The following is a 20,003-nucleotide window of genomic DNA, read 5'->3' as shown; positions in this document are numbered from 1 at the left end:
TCTTAACGTTACTCAAGTACTTCCATTGCCAGATCCCCTCCCAGTTTCTGCTAAGTGTGCCAGCTGCCCTTCTGAACATTTAAGCAAATGTGTAGAATCGGGGCACTGTTCTTGAACGCGGCTCTCCCTTGTCCTCCCTGCCCAGATCAATGATTGCTCAACAGGTGCGTATTCTGCGAGTCCAATGCACGGCTGATGCCACACTCTAGGATTAGTGAAGCGAGCGCTGCTCAGCTGACACTGCAAAGGTGGTAGAGCATGAGACTCTAAATATCTGGGTTATGGGTTCGAGCCCCACATTGGGCAAAAGATTCCTGCATCGCAGGGGGCTTGGACTGGATGATCTTTGGGGTCCCTTCAAACGCCACAATTCTATGTAGAAGAGTAACAAGACAGGACCCACCTCTGGTGACATTTTGTGCTCACTGGAACAGGGTTTCCAAAAAACCACACCCCCCCGGACCACTTGAAAACTGCTGGTTTTGGTGGACAGCTTAATTATTTTCTTGCCTGTTGCAGCAATTGCAGTGCGCTGCACTAGATGTTTTCCTAATTGCATTAGTGCTTTTATTTCTTGCACCGTATTTTATCGCATTACAATTGACGTTCCGTTGAATTAAAACTGTGGTGCAGTAAAATACAATGTGAGAAATATATATATAAAAATGCAACAGAAATTCAGTTTGGACTATTTAATGCAGACCTGGTGGTGCAGGTTGCTGGTGGGTCTGTGGGAAGCCTTGAAGGGAGAGCTCCTGATTCCCACACCTCTGCTTTTAATGAAGGAGGACCTTGCGTAAGGGAGTTGGGACTTTCTGTACCCAAAGCCTTGGGAAGTCAAGCTAGATAGACCAGTAGAACATGGGAAAGGCTGCTGGAAGATGCTTTCGACTGTCTCTTTTTCCTAAGTCACCTTGGAGCCATGGGGCAGTCATGCCCTTTGAGATTGGCAGCAGAGGCCCTAAAATGCAGGCCCCTCTGTCAACTGGGGGCATGGCTGGACATTTCTCTTTCAGTTCTTATTTGTTGCATTTATATCCCTTTTTCTCCACGGAGCTTGGGGTGGTCCTCCATAGCTCTTCTGCTCCTCATTTAATTCCCCACAACAACCCTGTGAGGTAGGTTAGGCTGAGAGAGTGGCCCAAGGTTTCACCCAGCAAGCTTCATGGCCGACTGGGGATTCGAACCCTGGTCTCCAAGTCACAGTCCAACACTCTAACCACTGTACTACCACTGGCTTGCACCCTCTTCAGTCCTGTACCTGAGAGCTTCTCAGAATTATTTGCCCAGATGTTTTAGGTATGGGGCTGATGGTTTTAAGCTGGCTTTTGGTCCCTGCTGCTAGCATCCCATCTGCTTTGTTGCCTCTTTTAATTTGTACTTTAACATTTTTGTGAACAGCTGGAGGAAGTTAATACCCCCCAATATAGAAAAATGCCAAAGAAAGTGCAAAGGCAGCCCTGCTTCAAGACGCTGAAGGTCCATTTAATCCAAATTCCTGTCCCCAAGAATGGCCCCACCGGGTCTCTGCAAGAAATCTCACAAGCAGAGCACGGACACCCCTTTCCCCTCGCTGCCCCCCAACAACTGGTCACAGCTGGTGCCATTTAGCAGCCATGACTAATAGCCACTGCCTTTTCTCCATGCATTTGTCTTGTTCCCCCTTTAAAGCCACACTCATACCTTGGAAGTCGAACAGGTTAGTTCCCGAATGTTTTGGCTCCCAAATGTTGCAAACCCGGAAGTGACACTTCTGGTTTGTGAACTATTTTTGGAAGCCAAACATCCGATGGGGTTTCCGATTGGCTGCAGGAGCTTCCGGCAGCCAATCGGAAGCCGTGCTTTGGTTTTCAAATGTTTTCTAAGTTGAACGGACTTCCGGAACGGATTCCGTTTGACTTTCAGGGTACGACTGTATAAGGCTGTGGCCATCACCACTCCTTCGGGCTGCAAATGCGACTTAGGGTCTTCTGCGAGGGAGCATTAACATATATGCACAGGTCCCGGTAAGCAGGGAGAAAGAAGGCTCCGCCAACTTTGGGATCATATGCATGCTTGGAGCTTTGCAGACTCTGTTCCCAAAACCCAGGGTTGCCCAGAAAACCACTGGTTTTATACCAGATCTGTGAGTCAAGCAACAGGAAATTTAGAACAGCGCAAGTTGTAAGAACCCACCTCCCCAAATGATATGTAAGTTGCTAACATCTCCAAACCAGAAAACAGGTTTCGAGGAGGAGGTTGAGCTAGTTTTCTTTTCTGCCTTTTATTTTTCAAGATCTCAATGGACTATGTCTTAAGGGCAATTGCGTTTTTGTTTTAAACGTCAGTAAAATTATCAAATCCAAAAGCTCAGAAAAGGGACTGGGGGATGCCCCCCTTTTTTTGTAAAGTTGAATTTGCAGTGAAGGGGGGAATTGCATGCACTTTTTAAATCCTGTCAATTCTACAAATGAAAGTAGCAAAGGCGACCAATTTGGAAATTACCCAGGAAGCAGAAATCATAATTAATTTGAACTGTGGAGATAAACCTGATGCAGCCAAAAAGGGGCTCTGGCTTGTAACTAAGGACAGCAGGGAGAAGAAGAGGAGCTTTTACACTGCCATCCTCCAACCAAATCGTTTTAATTTAGGTTAAATTGATACAAAAGCTATCAAATTAGTGCAATTGTAAAGTGCAAAGAGTCAGTCCCCAGACTGTTGTCAACATCGCAGGCTTCGTCTATCTGGTTCAGTGACTCATTATAAAAATATCCTTTGATTTTTATTTAGTCCAGCCCCCCACCCCCCACAAAAGTCTTTACAATGAAATTTCAATAAAGTTTCCATAAAGATGTTCTCAGTTGAGACTAAACTTGATTTGCGTGGGGTTCCCTCTGTGTGTGTGTCTTGCTTTACAAAAGCTATTCTGTCCAGTTTTCTTTGCTGTGCTCAGGAGCTATTCTGCCCTCGATCGTGTTGGCGTTCTGCTCTGCTTCGTGGAAAGTGTCCGGAGCTGGTTCAGCAGCCAAGCCAGCTTCTTCTACCTCCTCCTCCTCCTCCTTGGGAAGGCTGAACTCCGGCTCGGTTTTGGTCCCCAGTTCTCTCTCCACCGAAGCCACCAGCACTTTGAGTAGCGTGTTCTCGGTGAGGAGGTTTTCGGAGGCGTCGGCCAGCTCTTGCAGCTTCTCAGCCATGTCTTCCAGCTCCCGGGTCTTCTGCTCGTACAGCCCCTGCAAATGTTCGCGCTGGCTCTGCAGCGCCCCGTGCTGCTTCCTCAGGATGCGTGTCTCCTGCTGGAGCCTCTGCCCCTCCCTCCTGGCTTCGGAGAGCTGGCCTTGGAGCTGAGCCTGCGCCTGGTGGAGGGCCTGGATCTCTGCTCGCAGCTTCTCCACCTCCCTCTGCAAGTGGGAGATGTGGCCTTGCTGCAGCATCGCCTCCCGCCAAAGGCAACCTTTGAGGCAGGGCTCCGGGCCGGACGCAGGGGAGGGCTGGCTGGAGTGGGAGAGGATGAATTTGAGGAGGTTGGGAAGGGTGACCGGGAATTCCGCAGGGAACTTCACACTTTGCTCCTTCCTGGGAAAAGGGGATAAAGAGAAATGGGTGAGATCTGCTACAAGGAAAGGGGCACATGGTTTGAACACCAGGTTCCATCTGTGGCACTTCCAGTTTAAAAATTAGGCTCTGGGAACTCGTGTGCTGCTGTAGTTGGCTCTGGGGTGGTGGAATTGTTGGTGGCAACAGTCCACCTCCCAAAGGGAGAGGTTGCACAACAAGGGTTGCTTTAAAAGAAACCACAAGCTGATCCTCCCCTTTGCCCTCAAAATGGTTCTTCCAGTGTGGAAGGGCCATTTTAGTTCAGATGTAACAGTCTGAGATATCCACATACCGGGGAGGAGGGTATAACACTAACAGGAGAGTTGCTGGAGGAACTGCAACTAGATAAAATACGTAAGAAGCTCTCAGTGCTTCCAGTTGGGCAGGAATGTGTTGGACAGAGAAACTCCTTGCCCTGCTATGGAAGCCGCATCCTAGGATACGGTTTTGGAAGAGGTGTTCCTAGTGCGGTCTTGTGCATGTTTCTAAGCACTGGGATCCAAGAGGGAGATAAAAGTTGTGTGGCTCAAACATGCCACAGCAGGAGCCTCTGGAAAATAGAGCTGGAATCGCCTTACCAAGAAGTCCACATACACCAAACCATTTTTCTAGATGGCTCACTTATCCACAGACACCTGTTTCAGATGTGCTGAGAAGCCCCTGCTTGATTGCTTTGTGGGGTTTCACATGGCAGGCAACCTGGCGCACCGTCTCTTGTGCAATCATGCCAAGCTGGTTCCTCTGGGTGTTCTGGACTACAGTTCCCATCAGCCGTGCTGGCTGGTGTTGAGGGGAGCTGTAGTCCAAAGAGGGACCAGCTTGGCAGTGCAATAAACTGGTATTTCCTTTAGAACTCTGTGATAGATGCTAAACTTAGGACAGCTTAATCAAATTGCCTGCAGCATCTGCCCAGGCAGTTTCCATCCCAGAAGCACGAAGGGCAAGAAATACTGGCTGTGCTCAGGCTGGCTTGCGAAATCTTGCTTGCGAAAAAGCTGCTGCAGGCTGCTGCTCCCCCCCTCTTGCCTTGCCCTGCTCTGCTCCCATGCAATGAGAGGCTGGCAAGCTGAGGATCTTGGCCCTGACAAGTCCAGCCAGCGGCTTTTGCCCTGGCTTGAAGACGTCCCAGTTGCAGCTTTATGGGTCACCTACTGTGAGCTTTGTTTTTCCTACAGGACTGAACTTCCCTTGACTCTGCAACCAGAGCGGGAAGAGAGAGAAAAACAAAGCAGGTGCAAGAACATAAAACACGTCCACGAAAGCAGCTGCATGAACTTTGGACAAGCACGGTCCAAGCTGCACATCTGTTGAATCCCACATATACATTATATATGTATATGTCCCCAGCCCAGAGTGACTGGGGAAACTCAGCCAGATGGGCGGGGTATAAATAATAAATTATTATTATTATATCCCTCTGGTAACATCAAACTTCCCCGTGGAAATGAAATGAAATGAAAATGTTCCTAATCGGCACAATGCTAGATTTGCAGAAGTGCACACTGACTCCATTACTACAGACAACACAGAACGGACCTCTGGGGCTGTATATGAGCAATAGCAAATGACATTGTCAGCTGCATCTTAGATGCAAGACACGAATTACCACTAAGAAGCTGGGGGTGGGGGAATCCAAAACAACTGCAGGCACAGACAAGGGGACCTGTGGCTAACTGCATTCTCTCTCTTCCAAGGCAATAAAAGCAAAAAAAAAAAAGAATACTTAATTTGTCATTGAACTAGAGTCAGCATTCCCAGCCCCCCTTGAGCACTCCAGATTACAGAGCAGAGAAGGGCACACGAGAAGCATTGTCTATTTTTGCACGCGGAACAAGGGGATAGCAGCAGGTTTTTGATCCTGCCACTGAAACTCTGCGGCCTTTGCTCAGAATTCCTCCGGGAAAAATAAAAATAGCAGCTAAAAGGCTGAGGTCCCTGCTTCAGACCTCTCCTCTGCTATGACAAGGTATCCTCAGGCAGCTGCTGAGTCTCTGACTCGGCTCCACCCCCTGGGCAGAGCGACAAGAAGATAATATTGACCTACTTTGCAAGGGTGGTGGTGGTGATAAGGCTGTCTGGAATAAGGTCAACAGAGCTTTCTGAAATCTTCGTGGCTGAGCGCCAGGAGGAAAGCGGCGGTGATAATGGAAATGGAGCCACCTCAATTAGACTGGTTTGTTGCACGTTTCAGGTTATGTATTGCAGGAATTTAAGCCCAGCCTTTGCAAATGATTGCTTTCTGGTAGAGGCCTACATGGACTGAGCTTGGTGCTTTGTTTTTCCATTCAGCAAGGACTTCTAAGCAGGATCTGCTGAGAACTGGCACGAGGCCCGCCTCCCTGAATGGAAAGTTAACACAGCATGCCCGTGGAAAGCCAAGAGAAGCCTTAACTGCTCTATTCTTTTTACAGATGGGGTGGTTTGGGGCGGGGGATGCAATCTGTGCCCCATGGGCTGCATGCAGGCCTAATTTTTGAAAGCCCTTTGCAAGTGATTGGTTCAGACCAGTGGTGGCTGGTGCCCGTTGGGCGGAAGGCAGAGACATCAACAACAGGTGGAGCCAATGAAAGGCAGAGTCAACTAATTCTTGTTGTCTGCTCAGCTACCTCCCTGCTGAGTTCTACAAGGGGAACTCTGAAGAGGAAGAGGAAGCTGGCAGGCAATGGCAACCCCTAGGCAGCCTCCACTGGCAAGCCACTGGTCAGGGTGGAGAGAGGAGGAGGAGAGAAGCGTGTGTCCCTGCTTTAAGGCTACTGTCAATACAGTGGTACCTCGGTTTAATAACTTAATTTGTTCTGGAGGTCCATTCTTAACCTGAAACTGTTCTTAGCCTGAAGCACCACTTTAGCTAATGGGGCCTCCCACTGCCGCAGTGCGATTTCTGTTCTTATCCTGAAGCAAAGTTCTTAACCCGAGGTACTATTTCTGGGTTAGCGGAGTCTGTAACCTGAAGCATTTGTAACCCGAGGTACCACTGTATAGATGATGCATTTTAACCTCAAAACACAGAAGAAAGAACCAGAGAGGGGGAAATTTACCGATCATGAGGGAAAAACAGAATGCTGGGTAGGCGGTCGGTCATGAATTCCCAGGGGAGGTCATTCTGAGAAACATCGATCCTGTTATGAGAGCAAAACAAATACAAACACACTGATTATAGAGGACCATAAACTCAGTGGCCGAGCACATACTTAAGCGTGAGCATCATGTTTATCACATTGTCTTCCTGCATTACCGTTTTAACGTTCTGCTCCTGCAAGGTCATCCTTCTAGCAAGTATTTCTGCAGTGCAGAAAAGGGGAAGGCTAGAAGGAGGTGCTCTCAGAACAGTGACTCGTACAGAGATGCAGCAGGTGCTGCCTCCTATGAGCGGGGGCTTCGGGGCTCACCAGAACCTCTTGTCATTGATTCTATTCTTGGAAACAGAGAAGTCAACCGTGGTACGTGACCTTTGTTTTGACGGGAAGCCCCTCTCTATTGGAAAACGTCAAGATGCCCTAAGGCAGGTACCCCCAACCTGCGGCCCTCCAGATGTTTTGGCCTACAACGCCCATGATCCCTAGCTAACAGGACCAGCGGTGAGGGATGATGGGAATTGTAGTCCAAAACATCTGGAGGGCCACAGTTTGGGGGTGCCTGCCCTAAGGCATCTCTGTGTTAATTGGTTCCAAATTTACTCCCTTGCCAACTGGTTATTAAGGATAAACGGTGCTCCATGCACCCTGCGAAGCCTTTGAAGATCTTAGGCCAGCTGCTAAGTGCCTTAAGGCGATGGTCTCTAGGGTGTACAGTGGTGCCTCACAAGACGAAATTAATTTGTTCCGCGAGTTGCTTCGTCTTGCGATTTTTTCGTCTTGCGGAGCGCGGATTCCCCGGGTATTAATGGTTTTACGAAAAAGGAAGCAAACCCGCAAGACATTTTCGTCTTGCGAAGCAAGCCCATAGGGAAATTCGTCTTGCGAAGCACCTCGAAAAACGGAAAACTCTTTCGTCTAGCGAGTTTTTCGTCTTGCGAGGCACCACTGTATACACTTTTGCTGAATATTAAGTATGGGGATGGCTACTGGCATGGGAATCCGATCCTGGCTGCCCAGTTCCAGAAACTCAATAGTCTGGCATGTGGTCTCGGGTTTCTCTGTCAGCTACCTCAGCACTCAATAAAGGGGCTATGCTCAAACTGAGCCACCCCTGGCATTGGACACCAGGCAAGCTCATTTACATTAAGTCCCCACTTCATTGGAGGGTATATGAAACACATGGGTTTTATCAATGGTGGGTGTGTTTGGAACTCCACATTTGGCTCCACATTTTTTTCTATACTTGGCTAATTAGACAAACGATTCTGCCTGACGTTCCTCTCCACCTTTTCTCAGGAGACATTCTTCCCCAGATACTGCAAACCATTAGTAATGATATGCTTAGCAGTGGTTAGACTGGAAATTGGAAGGAAGTGGGCAATCTTTCTGTTAAAACATGGTATGAGACAGTCTGGCAATTAGCACTTGATGATAAGCTTACTCAAGAATGCAGGGAAGCCAGGGGAGTGGCTCTGATGGATATTTTTGTTCAAACTTGGTACCTGCTCATCTGTTACACAACTCAAGGGGTGGGGAACACCCCACCCCCACCCCGGACACAACTTTCTGGAGGGGCATTCCTGCAACTTCATTGCCAGAATAGGGTGTAAATACTACACTGCACTATGGTGACATTGAAGTTTCTCTTTTTTGTTGTTTCTTTTCTTGTTTAATTATGGGTTTTCTATAAGCAGTTAATAAATCAACAAACAAAATATGGATTCAGTTCTCCTGACACACATTACTAGTCTAAAATAACGAATATGGTACACATGGCCAACAATCATCACCAGCAGAGTCAGAAAGATATTCCTAAAGATACTGTGGAAACTACGGGAAGAGATTAAACTTCAAGCTACGAAAAGGTGGAATATGCTTCCTTCAAGGGCAAGCAAAAGAGGAGGCCTGGACGCAGATGGAAAGTTTGAGAAAGCAGAAATAAATGAATAAAATAAGAGAAGAGAGAGATGGACTTGTTATTTATCTTGGAAATAAGGTGGGTGAACAAGCAAAACTTGCTGGGTGGGGTGGGGGTTTGCAGATCATGCATTTAATTAACTGTTGAGCAGTTTCTTCAAAGGGCAGAGCTTAAAATATACAGCTGTATAATCTGCCCAGCAATTGTCCTTGAGTCACACTGATGCATCACACACACAGAGAGAGAGGAGGAGGAGAAGAAGAAGAAGAGGTAGTAGTTTGGATTTGATATCCCGCTTTATCACTACCCGAAGGGTCTCAAAGCGGCTCACAATCTCCTTTCCCTTCCTCCCTCACAACAAACACTCTGTGAGGCAAATGAGGCTGAGAGACTTCAGAGAAGTGTGACTAGCCCAAGGTCACCCAGCAGCTGCATGTGGAGGAGCGGGGAAGCGAACCCGGTTCCCCAGATTACGAGTCCACCGCTCTGAGTCCACTACACCACACTGAAGAGTGTGTCAAGCCCTGAGAGCTACTCAGGGCTTGACACAGAAGAATCTCAGGGCCATCCTAAATGCAAGCTCTCATTCTCGTACATGGAGAAAATTGAACCAACTAAGAGTGAATTACCAATAACCTTTTAAATATCAGAGTGATTTCATAGGGCAGGATGTATAGAATGGAAGGAAATGTGTGCAGGCCGCACATGGAATAGGCCAAGCTTCACAGTGGCTGACAGAAACTGACCAAACACAGTTCAAAGTACCCAGGCAGTCTGGACTTTTTGCACCAGAAACTACTCTTCTTCCAACCCTCAATTGGAAAACCAACACCACCATCTTCCACTTAGTGATTTGTTCAAGACCTTGGGCACATTTCTCCAAAGCTTGGTTTGTTTTCCACTGCTCTTGGCTCTGTAACTTAGGAAGCATCTGGGTCAGGGTGACCAAAGAAACCAGGCTAAGCAAGGCTGCTGGGTTCAGGCATAATGCCAATCCGTAGTTACAACTGTGGTTTCTAAGCCAATGAAACGAGGTTTGCTGACAAAAAACAAGCCAGCCATGGTACGTCTGGTGGGCTGCATTTGCATGTTCAAACAGACCACATCTGTCTAAGCACATCATGACTTAGTATTATGTGTGAATCAATCCAAGCACCAGCTTTTCTCATTAAACTATTGTTATTTGTGGGGCAGTTTCCTCTAGTTCAGCATCAGCATTTGAGCTTAAGCCTCTTGTCCCCACTTGCCTGTGCCCAGTAAAAATTGTTCAGTTCTTCCCTTTTTCAAAAACTAGGGATGTTACTCAGCTTAACTGGGGTCTTGTTTATGTTTGGCTTCCAGATGAAAAGCTAGAGGAGGACAGCTGTAGAATTCTTTCTTCTCATGGATGTGTTTCATTCTGCAGTTCCATTTTTTTGTACAGGCAGTGACTTGGTAAACCCCCAAAAGCAGATGGGGCTGATGGAGGACTTCCCCAAACCTGGAAATGGGGCTTTGTGGCTCTGCCTGGCTCCACATGCCCACTAAAGACTCACAGAATAAAACACAATCCTCTAACTTGGGCAGCTGATCAAGACATGGAAAGTGTGGTTTACACTTTGATTAGGAGCACACACCAGCCTTTCCCAACCTGGTGCCCTCCAGATGCTTTGGACTAAAGCTCCTACTATCCCAGGCTGGAGCTGATGGGAATTGCAGCCTTAAACATCTGGAGGGCACCTGGTTGGGGAAGGCTGGCATACAAAGTCCCAAGAGTAACTTAATGTAATGGAAAGAAAGGAGAAAAACTCACCTCGCCACAAGGAAGTTATCAGCAGGCAGGATCCGAGCGAGCTGGATGAAGATGTGATTGAGAGACATGCAGAAGCCACACCAAGGAGCATAGTAGACCAGCAAAATGTCCTGAGTTTGATGAAGGGAAGATTAGATGTTGTTTTCTTTCACCGTGGCACCCCATCTCCCCACATTTTTGTTAATGCCATTGAGCTATGTTTACAAGGGCCCCTTTCTGGTTTTCCACTTGCGGACACAAACGCAGAAGGGAACTCCCCACTCCAACTCACAACAAAAGTTGTCAAGTTGGATGGGGGGGGGGAATTAAAAATTAACCTTTTAGGGCTCTCAGGCTACCTCTGTTGTGGACCTAGAGCGGGGGTCTGGGGCAGCTAAGCTGTGCTAAGTAAGCCTTTCTTTGCACCATGCCAGGTCAAATGAGATGGGAATTGTTTTCCAATTGCGTTTTAGGACATCGTCAAGGTGTGGTGGTTATTCCCCAGGACGTGGCCATGCCATTCAGATGAAAAACAAAGAATCAGCCACGGAGGCAGGCGGAGGCAACCGACCGCTGGAGCTTAGAGAGCCTTACCTTTTCACTCCTCAATGTGACCTCATGGAAAGTATCGGTGAAAATTTCTCTAATGACATGTTGAGATCGGATGCGGCTGGGCCTCCTGTCGCCAACAAGGTGCCTTTTTAAAGGACTGTACAAAATGCTGTAGTTTTGAATGAAGGTTTCTAAAAAAAAAATAAAAGAGTCCACATTCAGGAGGTTATTTTGAGCTTCTAGGCTTGACAACGTAACATGGAAGCAAGTTTTAGCTCTGAGAAGCATCTTGGCAGGATTATGTCTGTGGGCTGTTTCAGGAGGTCGCAGGAAAAAAACAGAAATATCCCCCTCAACTGTTGTTAGGGTGGTGTTATATTTTGGGTTTCCACATGCATGGAATATGGCATTAGGGTGAGTACCCTCAGAATCTCAGTTTAACAATAGCAACAAATCTAAGTATCTAGTCCTTAGGTTGTCAAGCAGAACATGTCCAATGCGTAGAAAAATCTAAAGAGGTCAGAAAGGTACTGAGCGCTGCACAGCACCTCCCTGAATCCATTTGCATGGATTGTTCAAATCAAGCTAGAATTCTGCTAAACTATTTTACTCAACTCGCAGGGCTCGGCTTCTTTTTGTCAAAATTCTGCTGCTGCCTCAAAAAAATCAATAGCGTGTCTTCTACTATTATCAAGCAGTTTCAAGGGGGTGGGAGCGTTAAGCGTGTGCAAGTCTCTAAGGTGAGCAGAGAACTGCATTTGATAGGAAAATCTCTTGTTGTGTCAGAGCATGCACACGGATGTACTGCACAGCACACAGTAAGAGCAGGAGCTCCTAAAAGTCAAGCATGCCGTTGGCAACGTAAGCTGTAATTTAGGGACAGATTTCTATCCTGCCTTCCTGTCCGGGGTTGGGAACCCCACACCCCACCCCTACGAGGCGTCTAGTGCAATAAAAGGAAATGGTGCAACGAAACAGATTTTCTGAAAGGCAACATTTCATGTAATGTTAACAGCAGCCAACACAGTGATGGCCACACTTGGCCCTCCAGCTGTTTTGGGACTACAACCCCCATCATCCCTAGCTAACAGGACCATTGGTCAGGGATGATGGGAATTGTAGTCTCAAAACAGCCGGAGGGCCAAGTTTGGCCATCACTGAGCCAAAATAAAACCACAAGAGAGATGGACGGTAACGGCTGTGCACTGCACCAATGAGGAAAGAACTAAGTGGACCCTCCTGAAGGAAAGAAGAAGAAGAAGAAGAGTTTGGATTTGATATCCCGCCTTTCACTCCCCTTCAGGAGTCTCAAAGCGGCTAACATTCTCCTTTCCCTTCCTCCCCCACAACAAACACTCTGTGGGGTGAGTGGGGCTGAGAGACTTCAAAGAAGTGTGACTGGCCCAAGGTCACCCAGCAGCTGCATGTGGAGGAGCGGAGACACGAACCTGGTTCCCCAGATTACGAGTCCACCGCTCTTAACCACTACACCACACTGGCTCTCGAATGAGTTCCAGAGCCTCAGCACCACCACCAGTAAGGCCCTTCCTTGTATGTCCACCCATCACGAAGTGAGATTCAGAGTAGGGTGGACAACCTGTTGGCCTCCAGATGTTGCTGGACCCTCATGCTCCTTTTCAACTCTATGATTCTATAACACCAGGAGTGGGGGTGTGGATGGACAGGTTTCCCATCCCTGCCCCTGCCCTTTCCCACCCAGGTTTAGCAGTCTATATGCCTCTTTGGCTATTCAGGCAGCCTTCACAGGGTCTGCTTCACATGCCTGGCTGTTCTGAGAAATCAGAACAGCCTCGGCAGTGATGTTGGCCAAATAAAAGCTTGAAAAGAATATCCTCCAGCAGGAATGGAGGACCTCCACGTGTTGAGATTCCTGCATTGCAGGGGATTGGACCAGATGTCAGGTGCCAATGTTACCGTATTTTTCCGTGTATAAGACACCCCCTCTTTTGGGGGACTCCAAATTAAGAAAATGGGGGGAGATAGTCAAGAGTTGTAGAGTTGTTAAGATTTTTTGGGGAGGACTGCCCAGACTTGTTGAGCTTTTCTTGGGGGGGGGGGTTGCCGACAGTTGGGGAAAAGCCGCCAACTGCCCAATTGCCACCAATCAAATGCCAAAGAGCTGCTGACAATCTCCTGCTCGCGGCTGCAACCAATCACCTGTCCACCCTCTGCACTATCCGTGTATAAGATGCCCCCCAATTTTTAACATACTGTAATTTTTAAAGAAAAAAACACAGAAATATACAATACTTGCTATTCTGTGCTAGACCAAAAAACAAAAAAGAGGTCTTTTATAGCACTTTTAGCATACTTCTAAGAATCGCTGATTTCATCTTTTACTCATGGTTTTATATATCTGATGCCTTTTAAAAACCGTTAAAAGCATCCTGGAATCAAATCTTGATGAGCAGTGGTGTTAAAAACGAAGTAGGAGAGGCCAAACAAAAACCATTTTAAATCTGTAGTCTAATTTCCCTGCAAACTTGTGTCGTGCTTTTAGTAACAGCGACATCTGCACCCAACCTTTGAACTAATGAGGCGGTAGTACTATACCTAGGTTAGATTTCAGCAGGGCCTGGTCCTGATCCAGGATATAGTGTGTCTCTTCCTTGAGGTCCACAATGGCAGCAAACTCCTTCACCGGAGTAGACCTTGATGCTCCCAGCCTCTCTGCGTACAACCAGAAGAGATTGGAATCCAGCAGGTATAGGTTCAAGGTCTTGTTAGTCCTACAACTCAGGCCGGTCACGTAAGTGTCGCAGAGGGCATTTTCCGGGATAAGACCACTCCTGTCCTCAATGTGAGGAATAGAGCTTTGGGGATCATCTTTCCATCTCTTCCCATGGGAAGCAAGAGCCAATTCCTCGGAGCCGGCGAAGCCCAGCGGGGTCCCACTCACTGTCCTGCAGCAGGCGGTGTAGTAGCTGAAAGGGCTGTAAAAGCTGAGGAAGTTGCTGCACAAGGAATCCGTCTTGGACATCACTTGGAAAAAGGTCCGCTCCTTGAGGTAGAACGAGTCCAAGGCTGCTTCTATCTCCAAGAAGTTGCAGTGCAGGCCTCCCAGCCGGCTGGGCCGGACCCCCACAGTCTGGTTGATGCACAGCTCGCAGACGTTGTGGGTCCGGGTGATGGAGTGCCACTGGGGAGGCAGCACCACTGTGTTGCAGCAAGGGGACTTGGCGATGGAGATGGCTTCGGCCAGAGGGAGGCGGATGCCAGGCGCTGAGGATGCTCCTCCTTGCAAATGCCCAGCACCCGCTTCCCCTGCATGGCTTCTGTTGCAGCGCTTGTATTCCAAAGCCAATTCCGAGATCTAAGAGGAGAAAAGAAAGCCGTATGGACATTTCTCCTCATCTTACCAGGCCACCGTTATAATATCAGGAGGAGGGAGGAAACCAAAGGCAATTGGCAAAGTTATCACCCTTTCCCTCTCAGTTTGTCCCTGGGAAAAACCCTGTGTGTTGCCATATTCTAGGATACACTCAAACTTCCCCACAGCTCTATGCTATGAGCCTTGCAACCTAGAAAACACCCCATTATTCTCCCCATGGCTGTGCCTTCAATATCAATATTTACAAGTCCTTGGGAAGCTTCCAAGGAATCTCAGTATTTGAAAACCACCGACTTTGAGCAATCTCTGCAACAATGCACGGTTGCTCTGCTTCAAATTTCGAGCACCACCTCAGCCCAGAAGCAGAAGGCAGGACACACTTTGGGAAGAGTAAATAGCATCAGCTGACCCAGGCAAGTGAGCTAATGTGTATATTACAGGCAAAGTTCCAGTCTTGCCCACTCCTAAAGTAGTTTTAGGGCTACTTAAATAATTAGCCACCTGCCCCATTTAAGTGTTTGTGTGTGTGTTTTTTAAGAAAGAAGGGAATATTGAATTCCAGGGCTGAGCTGAAGAACGGTCACACAGAGGCCAGAAAAATCTCTCTACCCTTTAGGTTACAATGCATAGTGATTTCTGTCTACTTCTCTGAGCTTGTCAGTTCCAAAGCTGTTCGATCCTACTCGTATTTAAAGGTTTGTTGTTAAAAATAAAAAATACAGGCAAAGACCCAAAGAGCACCTTTAGGCATACCCAATGGGGTGTCTGCCCTGTATACCTGAATATGAGACCACCCTTTCCATTTTGAGCGGGTGCTACCTGGGAGGAGGGCTGCTGGCGAAATGCAAGCCCCAACGAATGACGATGTGATGCCCGTCTCTTTGCTCACTCTCAATCCCATGCAAGAGGTGCTGCTGCTGTGCCACAGGCCAAGGGCTGGGTGATGCACAAGCAGCATGTTGCCACATGCTGCTCGGTTTGAGAATGGGAAAGCAAAAGGAAGATTTTGGGTAGCGTCTCCTATGGCATTTAGTTTGGCCCAGATGAAGCTGGTGCTGTGAAACAAGGAGGGAAGGCAGAGCAACAATTCCAAGACGGCCTGTGCAGAGGGATGTGCAGGACCTTCTGAGCTGCGCTGGCAGAGATGCTGGAACGGAGAGTTTCTTGCCATGCGGCCGCCCGGGAAGCAAAGCTCTCCCCAAGCGGGAAGGAAAATCACAAAGCAACCCTTACTGTAAACAAATTACATAAGAGGCCCCCTGAAAGCAAAAGGAAGCTGTGCAAGGCAGCTGGAGTAATCTCTGGCCAGGAGAAGCACTTGGGATTTTCAAGAACAGGATGAGGCTGGGGCAGGTTTTCTTTTTTAAAGTGGTGTTTTGTTTTTTTTAGTTTGCAGATGCTCACGTTACTCCCCACACTTGCACATGGCAGGGAAGAGGAGCTTGTGGCCCTCCTGAAGCTGAGGGACTCCTGCTCTCATCAGTCAGCCTGGCCCAAGCTGAGGGATGATGGGTGTCTAGAGGGTCACCATCCTGGGGAAACAGGGCGAAACGTCCTGTGAAATTATGTAAGCTTGCTGTGCATCAGAGGCAGACGGGCAAAGATGCACATTTTCTGCTTGGCTTGTCAATAGCTTCTCACCTGGAGGGAGCTACATCTGCCTCCAAGCAACCCAGGAAGGCAGTCTATTCCTCTCCTTGTTCGTTCCAGGCTGTTGATGTGCCAGAATTGATTTCTGGAGGTGTCTGAGGGCAGGCTGGCTAATAACTATTCTGCTTACACCTCACCTTTCCTCCAAGGAGCTCAAGGTGCCTCAATTAAAAAGCACACACAGAGAGAAGAACACACAACTGCCCTCTCTTTGCCCTGCTTATGCAGAGGCTGCATAAGGACCTCCAGAAGATAGGCAAGCCGTTATCTCTAACCTGCCCTGACAGCTTCATTCCTCTCTCCCTTAGTTCAGGAAGCCAATTAAACCAGCTTCAGCGTCAGCAACGCTTAAGGCAGCACAGGAGCGAGTAGAGGGTGGAAATAGAAGCAAGGAATGCAGGAGACCTTGTTCCGATTCCGAGGCTGACCTGCTGTGAGTTATTTGCAAATCCGTTAACCTTTCCATCCCTGCCTCCCAAAACAACATGCTTATTGCTCTTCCTTTGCCCTGCAAGAGGGCAACGCGAAGGAATTTGCTTTGGGGTCAGCCAACGTTATTAAATGTCTGTGGCCAAAATCGCTTGACTCCTCTGAAGGTGATAAGCAGTGGCTTACCTTCGACCACAGCAAAGCAAAGCAAAACGTGTGTCTGTGTTGAAGTTCACCAATACCCTGTGTATTTGCTCTGGTTTCCTCTTGCTAAATGAGAACAGTCTCTCACCTCTGGATAAAGCTTTGCCCAGAATCTCCTACACCTGTTTCATAGGGAAACCCTCCCCCCAAACACACACCAATGCCTTCTTTTGCAGGCTCACCCCACTGAGAAAGGCACAACTTTTCTTCCAGCTACATTTAGATAGAGAGATCACCTATCAGAGCAAGGACTGGTTCAGATCACCATCTGAACTCCCTGGAACTAGGGGCCTGAAGCTCGCACCGAGTCCCATTTTCTGCCTGAGCAAGCCTGCCTACACAGGACCAAACGATACCCCAGTGACTCTCTCATTACACATAAACATTCAGAGCTGCCTTGTGTCGAGTCAGGCGAGGCATCTCTCGAGCCCAGTCTTGCCTCTTCTGAAGCACAGTAGCACTTTGGCACTATGAACAGCTAAGCATCACTCCCATCACTTGACCCTTTTAAACAGGAGGTGCATCTTAAATGCAGGCTCCCTCTCCACTCCATTCTATCTGTCATAACCTTATTGGGGGGGGGGGGCAGTTCCAAGCTGGCATGCCAGATCTTCAAAGCTTTGCGGACTGACAATAAGAAAGCACTTCTTCACACAATTACCGTATTTTTTGCTGTATAAGACTCACTTTTTCCCTCCTAAAAAGTAAGGGGAAATGTGTGTGTGTCTTATGGAGCGAATGCAGGCTGCGCAGCTATTCCAGAAGCCAGAACAGTAAGAGGGATTGCTGCTTTCACTGCGCAGCGATCCCTCTTGCTGTTCTGGCTTCTGAGATTCAGAATATTTTTTTTCTTGTTTTCCTCCTCCAAAAACTAGGTGCGTCTTATAGTCTGGTGCATCTTATAGAGTGAAAAATACGGTAAATTATGGAATTTGCTCCCAAAAGAGGTAGTGATGGCCATCAATTTAAAAGAGAATAAGCAAATTCACAGAAAAACCTCTGAATGGCTACTAGCCACGATGGCTACATTCTCTGAATGCTGGGTCCTGCTTTTAAGTCTTCCATAGCTATCTGGCTGGAAACTGATCCAGCAGGGTCCTCCTTACACTCACCTCATCTACAAGGGGATGACTTTCCGCTAAGGGGTCAAAAGGAAGAAACAGGAAGAGTGCCGGTCCCTTCTTCAGCTCGTTGTTCAGCAAAAGACTTTTCCCCCCGTGGGGTCTCAGCCAGCGGATGAAGGTCTCGCGATTCTCCAGGGCCCACTTCCAAACATTTTCGGCTGTGTAGTTCATCGCTTCGTGTGGATAGAGCTGGAAAGAGGGAGAAGAGAACTCTCAGCGTTTGTTATCAATTAGAGCAAGTGAAAAACTTGGTCATCCCTTAAGGAATGGCAGACTGACAAGGACCCATTGCACAATTTGGTGGGAAAATGAGGCAGTTATGGACTGCGCCCGTTCCCACATTCTTTGCTGCTTAACTGTTTGGTCTTTGGCTGAAGAGACACTGGGAAAACTCGAGCAATGGACGCAGAACAAGCTGAGCCAAGTCATCACGTAGGAAGCAGCCCTTGGGAGAATGTTCTTCCCCCTACTGGCCACACACCCTGCTAGGCAGTCTTCTGAGGGCCACATGTCAGTGGTGTGTGGGGCCAGGAGCAAAAGCGGTTAGGACAATAAATATTGGTTCACTCACACACTGTTCTCTATCTTGGCACGCAAGGAGCATTATCAGGGTTCAAAAGCACACTCGAGCTGGGCAGAAATCCTCAGGGAGAGTGCAAAGCAGGTTCGGTGAGAGGTGTGACCAAGGGCCATACAGAAAGGGCTGCATTCAGCCCCTGGGCCTGAGGTTTCTCATCCCTCGTATAACTCAAGGAATTGGTAGGAAGTAAAACTGTTGAAGTGAAGCTGCTCGTGTCTGATGCACAGCTGCAGAATGGAAAGAGCAGGCAGAACTGTTCCCCCCATTCAGAGATAAATTTTTGGTTTTGCTCAAGTCTGACCAAGAATTCATTCCTAAGATTGGTAAGGTAAAGGGACCCCTGACCATTAGGTCCAGTCGTGGCCGACTCTGGGGTTGCAGTGCTCATCTTGCTTTACTGGCCGAGGGAGCCGGCATACAGCTTCCGGGTCATGTGGCTAGCATGACTTAGCCGCTTCTGGCGAACCAGAGCAGCACACGGAAATGCCATTTACCTTCCCACCAGAGCGGTACCTATTTATCTACTTGCACTTTGACGTGCTTTCGAATTGCTAGGTTGGCAGGAGCAGGGACCGAGAAACGGGAGCTCACCCCGTCGTGGGGATTCGAACCGCTGACCTTCTGATCGGCAAGTCCTAGGCTCTGTGGTTTAACCCACAGCACCACCCACGTCCCCTAAGATTGGAAGGGAGGGTAAATCTTGTGCCAACACTGCAATCTTTTAGCTGCTCGGCAAAAACATGTTTACCCATCCAGAGATTTTAGCAGATTTTAGTTTCAGCAAATGTCAATCTGTTACACGATTCTTTTATCTGCTCCTTTTACCATTGCTCGTGTTTTATTCTATTGATTTAATAAATGTATAGAAATGTTTTAATGTTTTTTTTGGGGGGGGGAATGACGGGGGCTGTGCATTTGGATATTCCACTGTCTGTGTATGAATCTATATATCTATATGAAGGGACCATTTTCTCATGACATGATTTAGGATATTCTTTCAACCACACAGGCTATGAAGCCACTGAAATAACTCTGCATGTTGTTAATGTGATCCTGAAGACACGGTAAATTTCGTTTCCTAAAACTGCATGTGATGCTTCAGTGTTGCTTCACTGAAAAAGGTGCCTTGAATGCACTTGGATGGGCTACCTTCTGAGAGGTTGGATTTAAGAGCCCACATCCTTGGAATTAGCAGGCACTCCTCTGTTTTATAAAGTTTATGCTAGCGTGGATCATCCTTCCCACCCAGCCCAGCTTCAGCAAGCCTGGAGATAAAGGAGAGAGGACGAAAGGCTGGGGAGCGAAATTCACTCAAGGAGTTTGCTAATGACACATAAACATTTCAGCAACATGGGATTTTGCTTACCTGAAATTAAAGGTGGGGGAGGGGTCGGGAGAAAACTACACACACACATACAGTGCTGTACCATCTTCCAGATGGTTCACTAAATTATTTGGCATAAAAGGAGAAAACCGTCTCAGTAGCTCCAAACACGAAACAAATGCTGACCTTGGCCACTGTTATATAAGTAAGCTAATTTCCTTTATTAGACTCTACCTCTCCTCCCCCTCCACGCACTAGGTTTTTGGATTACCCATTGTTCTGAGCCCTGGAGCATCGGCCTGCCAATGCAACTGCCTGTGTGCCTGACTGCCACACCTCTGCTTTATAAGATGGCCCTGCTCTGCAACCTCCTTGAGTGGCTTGGCTTGGCTGGAATGGATTCTTGAATGGTGAAAATGTCTCTTACTTGCCTGGATGTAGGATGGAGA

The 20,003-nt window shown here is 47.9% G+C and overlaps 1 protein-coding gene across 1 annotated transcript in view; it reads right to left on the bottom strand.

The window, feature by feature from the left end:
• Positions 1-2,603: 2,603 nt before the first annotated feature.
• The window catches only part of TXNDC11 (thioredoxin domain containing 11), a 39,468-nt gene continuing 22,068 nt past the window's right edge, over positions 2,604-20,003 (bottom strand). Inside the window, exons 7-12 of the mRNA XM_081839626.1 lie at positions 17,639-17,839; positions 13,466-14,225; positions 10,934-11,082; positions 10,361-10,470; positions 6,612-6,692; positions 2,604-3,552 (exon numbers count right to left, since the gene is read on the bottom strand). Of these exons, the coding sequence (XP_081695752.1) occupies positions 2,901-3,552; positions 6,612-6,692; positions 10,361-10,470; positions 10,934-11,082; positions 13,466-14,225; positions 17,639-17,839 (1,953 nt within the window). The 3' untranslated portion in view covers positions 2,604-2,900. The remainder of the gene's footprint in view (positions 3,553-6,611; positions 6,693-10,360; positions 10,471-10,933; positions 11,083-13,465; positions 14,226-17,638; positions 17,840-20,003) is intronic.

The sequence above is a fragment of the Podarcis erhardii genome (assembly GCF_964252035.2).
Source record: "Podarcis erhardii genome assembly, chromosome: 14".
Classification (NCBI taxonomy): Eukaryota; Metazoa; Chordata; class Lepidosauria; order Squamata; family Lacertidae; genus Podarcis; species Podarcis erhardii.
Note: the sequence above shows the minus strand (reverse complement) of the source record. Positions and strands in the feature narration are given on the sequence as shown.